We start from the raw sequence: 6,360 nt of genomic DNA on the forward strand, positions 1-6,360 counted from the left end.
TTCAAATTTGGTCCCAAACACTTGATACTTATAGTTGCATGACCCTGGGCAAGTCACTTATCTCTGATTGCCTCGCCAGAAAAATAAAAACTATTAAGGGGCAGATTTCTACCCCTCTCCCCACCCTTACCCTCAGTATTGGGAAAAATTGTTTTTTTGGGGAAGTTTGGAGGCATAAAATTATTTAAAATTTTTTTGTTTTGTCTTTTTTGAAGGGGGAAAGGCAAATTGGGGTTAAGTGACTTGCCCAAGGTCTAGTAAATGTTAAGTGTCTGAGGTCAAATTTAGACTCAGGTCCTCCTAACTCCAGGGCTGGTGCTTTATTCACTGTGCCAACTAGCTGCCCCTAAATTATTTAAATTAAAAAAATTTTTCCCAATTACATTAAAAAACAATTTTTAGCATTTGGGTTTTTTAAAGTTTGAGTTCTAAATTCTCTCCTTCTCTTCCTCCCCTCCCCACTCTCTGAGATGGTAAGCATGTACAATCATGTAAAACATACTTCCATATAAGTAATACAATGATTTGGAAAAAAAAGTAGTATTTCAAACTTTTCATTATACATCTAGCTTGAATGTTGAAGAGTGGATCAGTCTTCTATGGTTTGGAAATTAGTGTGTACAAGGAAAGATTATAATGGCAAGGCCATTTACTTTCTTCAGTTTTTTCTCACTATTGTTGGTAAACACAGTCCTGGCCTAGCTTTGGTCTAAACCTGTTTTCTGCCAGACTTTCCCCAGCAAACACTAGTCTGCTCTGCACTTATACTTCTGGATCTTGCTTATCTAATCTGTTCCACTGATCTACTTTTAAATTTTTTATCCATTCCCAGAGAAATTTTGTTATAGCTTTGTCATATAGTTTGGCATCTGGTCATGCCAAGTCCCTTTCCTTCCTACTTTTTTTTTTTGGTACTTTCCCTTGATATTCTTGAACTATTGTTCCCCATATGAATTTTGTTATTATTTTGTCTAATTCCATAAAATATTTCCTTGGTAATTTGCTTAAACAAGGGGTACAGTAGATAGAGCTGGCCAGACCTGGAGTCAGGAAGACCAGAGTTCAAATAAGGCCTCAGACACTAGCTTTATGACCATGGACAAGTCACTTAACCCTGTTTGCCTCAGTTTCCTCATCTGTAAAATGAGCTGGAGAAGGAAATGGCAAACTGCTCCAGTATCTTTGCCAAGAAAATCCCAAATGGGATCATAGAGAGTCAGAAACGACTGAAATGAGTGAACAGCAACAAATCTGTAGAGTAATTTGGGCCATGTCTGGTAATGAACATTGAGTATCTTATGAATTATGTCTTCCTTCATTCCTGTGAAACTGGCTGTACTTTGGGAGAGAGGTCTGGTCCTTGGTATCTCTCAGAGTAGGTTTTTTTTGGACCTTAAAAATCCTGGGGAACCCCACTTTGGATCATTTCTGGATCCTAATAATTGGAGCTGTTTCTAAATTCTGCGTAAATTGTTATTTTCAGGGCAGGCCTGAAAATGTGGTTTATTATGAGTTTTACTCTAAAGCTTCTTCAAGTCCATCTCAAGAGGCATTGGAAGGTCTCAGAGTAACCTGGGTCTAGTGCTTGCATACCGGCTCTGCTCAGGTCTAGACCTATGTCCTACTGGTGCTGGGCCAGAATGTTGCAGTAGCCAGAGAAAACAACTTTGTAAGGGTTGGAGGTCTAAATATCCTAAAAATCAGGAGAATAATGCTCCTGCTACCTCTACCTCATAGGATTGTTGTGAGAAAAGAGCCTTGTAAACATTAAAATGTTAGATCAGTGTGAGTGGTCCCAGTTAGCAGGAATAATGAATCCCATGAAGCGGTGGCATTATTTGAATTTTCATTGCATTTTTCTATTGGGATGTGGAGTCATTTGACTCCATTTACCATATTATAACTTTAAATAGTGAAAATTTGACTAAGACCACCACTCCACAGTCTTCATTATTCTCACTATCTGGGACAAGGCTGTATTTATCATCTTCATCATCATCATCATCATCTGTCATCTGGCTCCATTACCTCCTCATGAGGGCTTCATTCTTTGGAAAGGGTGACTTTTCCAAATGCTGTTTTCTTTCACCAGCAATCATTCATGGAAAGCACAGCAGCTACTTGTTCCTGCTTAGACCACACAGAGTTAATAGAACAGTCAGCAGTCATATATCTGTCTCTTTAATATCTATAAGGTACTTTACATACATTATCTCATTTGTGCCTCATAGCAATCTTATAAGATGGGTACAGTAGGGTATTGTGTTCATTTTACAGGTGAGGAAACTGAGGCCCATAGGTGAAGGGATTTGCCCATGGTCACATAACTAGTAAATGTTAGAGGTGGGATTTCAACCTGTGTTTTTCTGTCAACCTGGTACTCTGACTACATTACCTCTTATTCTCATCCTGAATTCAAATTTGGCCTCAGACAGTTACTCGTTGTGTGACCCTGGGCAAGTCATTTAACCTTGATTTGCCTGAGTTTCCCCAGCTGTAAGACTTTTGGTCTCAGCAACCACTACATTTCCTTTATAGGTAGAGTCTTATATTCATGCTCAAAGTTTTCTTTTTTGGTATGATCACCAGACTTGATACTTCAGGCTCTCAGATAGATACTTAGTACAAAATTTGACAGACAAAAAAAATCTTTTCTTCAACACTATGGATAGTGCCTTTATAAATAAAAATCCATGTGTATGCTGTAAATTTTATTTCCTATTGTGAGCCAATTTTTATATTTCAGTTTAAGATCTGTTAACCAAATCAACAATTTGACATTCATCTAATTTACAATTCAATTAAGAAGATTATATTAGACTAGTCAAAGTAAAATCTTCTAAAACCTTTTAAAGCCAAAATAATTATCAGGGCGCTTCATCTAGCATTCTTCATAAAGACAATATTTTTCAGACGTATAAGTTATTTTGGTTGAATTATCTGCAAAAATGACAAGAAAAGGTGCCTTACAGTTATCTAATTAGAAAGGAGGCTAATTTACAGAAACTTATTTTATTTTATTTCATTTTTTGCCTTTTGGAGGGCAATTGGGGTTAAGTAACTTGCCCAAGGTTACATGGCTAGTTTCTTTTTTGTGTGTGAGAGTTAAGTGTCTGAGGCTGGAACCGAGCTAGGGTCCTCCTGACTCCAGGGCCAGCACTTTACTCACTGTGCCACCTAGCCGCCCCAATTTACAGAAACTTAGCCAAGACTAGGCACAATAGATTCTATTGGCTCTGTTAAGCCAATGCATACTATGATATCACATACTTAAAGTTTTCTGTATTCAACTTAGAAGGTGTTTCTTTCCAAGAAATTGAACTTTTCTGTCAAATGTACTTGATTGAATGAATGAATTTGGTTCATAAAATGAATCCATTGCAAACTTTATACATAAATTGGGGCAGCTAGGTGGCACAGTGAATAGAGCGCCGGCCCTAGAGTCAGGAGGACCTGAGTTCAAATGTGATCTTCAGACTCTTGACACACTAGCTGTGTGAGCTTGGGCAAGTCACTTAACCCCAATTGCCTTGCCTCCCCCCCTCCAAAAAAAACCCCAAATCCCCCCCAACCCCAACTTTATATATAAATCACAGACATCACTAAATAAGTTCTTTATTCCATCTTGTCTTACTGACTTACTTATGCAAAATGTAATAAATTTCATGTGGTCTGCAGCAACAAAAGCAGAAGCAAACCCTCATTGGATTTGTCCACAGTTTTCAGGTACATATTGTTAGATAGCCACATATTTCCATCTGCGAGGTCCAGGGCTGCATGAGCTATGAACTGGTTCAGATTATGATGATCATCCTTAGAATCTACTTCCAGCTGGTAAAAAATTCCATTTCAAAAACTGGATTATCACAATGGCCTAGAATTCCAGAGCAGAAGCTTCCAGACATCATCTCCAACGTACAGGTCCTGTGGGCAGGATGCGGCTCCTGCACTGACCGCACCAGCCACCCTCCTTGCTCTGACAGCCAGAACCTCTACAACAGTGGTTCTCGCAGTGCCTCAGCTCTCGGGAGAACTCCCTATTTGGGATTTTCTTGGCAGAGATACTAGAGCAGTTTACCATTTCCTTCTTCAGCTCATTTTATGGATGAGGAAACTGAGGCAAACAGGATTAAGTGACAGGGTTAAGTCACACATTTAGTGTCTGAGGCCATATTTGAACTCAGGAAGATGAGCCTTCCTGACTTCAAACCCAGCACTATCCACTATGCTACCTAGCTGCCCCATTAAAGTATTATGTATGTATATATAAAAGGTATTATATACTTATATAAAATAATATTTGTATTTATTTTGTTAAACGTTTCCTAATTCCATTTAAATGTGGTTCCGGCCTTATTCAGAGTTCTGCAGGCCTGTCTTTGGGCTTGACACTTCTAAACAAGATTACTGATGATATCCTTTCATCCCTGAGTCTGTGATGCTTTTTTTTTTTTTGAGACTAGCCAGGCCAGGTTTTCCTAAACTTTTAAAATTATGTACCTCTCCCCCTCCATGTTTTCTGGGATATCTTAGATCAGGGGTGGGGAACCTGTGGCCTTGAGGCCACACATAGCCCTCTAGGTTCTCAGTTGTGATCCTTTGATGAAATCCAAACTTCACAGACCAAATCTCCCTAATAAAAGGATTTGTTCTATAAAACTAGGACTCAGTCAAAGGACCACACCCAATGACCTAGAAGGCCCCAGGTGGCCTTGAAGCTGTACCCTGCACCTATACCCCTGCATCTATTCTGTTAAAGATTCACTCTCCCCCCACCCCCCCAGAGGATTATATTCAGTTTTGCAAATTAATATGTTCTTTATCTTTTGCCCCTTGGGATGTCATATTCTGATATTTATCTCTTCTTTGTAATATTTGCAGCATAATCTTTTGTAATCTGACTGATTCCTTAGTACTTTGAACTCTTTCTTGCTGCTTGTGATTTTTCCTTTGACTTGAAAATTTTGGATGTTGGCTATAATTTTTGGATGTTCTGTTTGGGTTTCTTTCAGTAGGTAATTGGTGGATCTATTTTCACTTTGACCTCTGGGTCTGAGAACTGGGCAGTTTTCTTTGATCATTTTTTGGAAATATGGTACCAGGTTTTTTTTGGTTTTTGTTTTATCAATGATTTTAAATCAATTGGGGTTAAGCAACTTGCTCAAGGTTACACGGCCATTTATTTCTGGATGTGGTGCTGAGTATCTGAGCCTGGACTCGATCCCAGGTCATCCTGACTCTGGGGCCAGTGCTCTTACTCACTGCGCCACCTGGCCACCCCAAAACCTGTCTTTTTTAACAGTTGTTCTCCCAGTAATACTTTGTGTTTGATTATTTATCTGTCAGGATGTCTGAAGACTCAAAGTTGTGGGTGGCCCCAAAGGGCAGTGAAATGGCACACAGTGGGTGGAAGGAGGCTGTAACACGTTTCCAAGGATGACTTGTAAGGATATTATCTAGGAAGTGTATTTTTAGAAAAGGAAATAGGTTGCTTGTATGGCAAGAGGGTAATAATACCTGGACATCCTGTGTGTTTCATTAATATCCATGAAATGGAAAAAGGACCCAAGAACAAGGCCTTTAGTACATTGGATGGATTGTCTTCGGGGGGTCTGTGGGAAGGTATGGATAAGAATTGCAGAGGAAGAGACAGAATCGGGCAGTTGCAATCTTTTTTTTTGCTTTTTGGAGGGGGGAAGGCAGGGCAGTTAGGGTTAAGTGACTTGCCCAAGGTCACATGGCTAGTTTTTGTGTTAAGTGTCTGAGGCCGGATTTGAACTCAGGTCCTCCTGACTCCAGAGCTGGTGCTCTATTCACTGCACCACCTAGCTGCCCCATGATCAGTTGCAATATTTACCAAGGAATAGAGAGTCTGCCCACTTTAGTGAGGAGTAGATATTTAAAATATTAGATATTCTCCCCTTTCACTCTAGTTCCAAGTGGCAAAAAGAAGAGTATAGTCTTTGGATTCTATTGTTGTTGTTTCGTCATTTCAGTTGGGTGTGACTCTTTGTGACCCCATTTGGGGCTTTCTTGGCAAAGACACTTGCCATTTCCAACTAGTATTAGTTCCAAGTTCGCAATTTCCTTCTCCAGCTCATTTTACAGATGAAGAAACTGAGGCAAACAGGGTTAAGTGACTTATCCAGGGTCACACAGCTGGTAAGTGTCTGAGGGCAGATTTGAACTCAGGAAGATGAGTCTTGCTGACCTCAGGCCTGGCACTCTATCCATGTAGATTCTACCAAACAAAGCTTCACTTGGCCATCTAGGTGGTACAGTGGAAAGTGGATAGGGCCTGCAGTCAAGAAGACTTGAGTTCAAATTCATCATCAGATATTTATTAGCTGTGTGACCCTA

At 39.8% G+C, this 6,360-nt stretch overlaps 1 protein-coding gene and 1 pseudogene across 1 annotated transcript in view; one reads left to right on the forward strand and one right to left on the reverse strand.

The window, feature by feature from the left end:
* Positions 1-3,286: 3,286 nt before the first annotated feature.
* Positions 3,287-3,905, reverse strand: LOC138175309 (trafficking protein particle complex subunit 2-like; annotated as a pseudogene).
* A 1,687-nt stretch (positions 3,906-5,592) lies between these two features.
* Positions 5,593-6,360, forward strand: part of STARD9 (StAR related lipid transfer domain containing 9) — a 146,729-nt gene continuing 145,961 nt past the window's right edge. Inside the window, exon 1 of the mRNA XM_069105668.1 lies at positions 5,593-5,622. Coding sequence (XP_068961769.1) covers positions 5,593-5,622 — 30 coding nt within the window. The remainder of the gene's footprint in view (positions 5,623-6,360) is intronic.

This window comes from Petaurus breviceps, unplaced genomic scaffold (assembly GCF_028583685.1).
Source record: "Petaurus breviceps papuanus isolate PSGF00001 unplaced genomic scaffold, PetGlider_PUasm1.0 77, whole genome shotgun sequence".
NCBI lineage: Eukaryota > Metazoa > Chordata > Mammalia > Diprotodontia > Petauridae > Petaurus > Petaurus breviceps.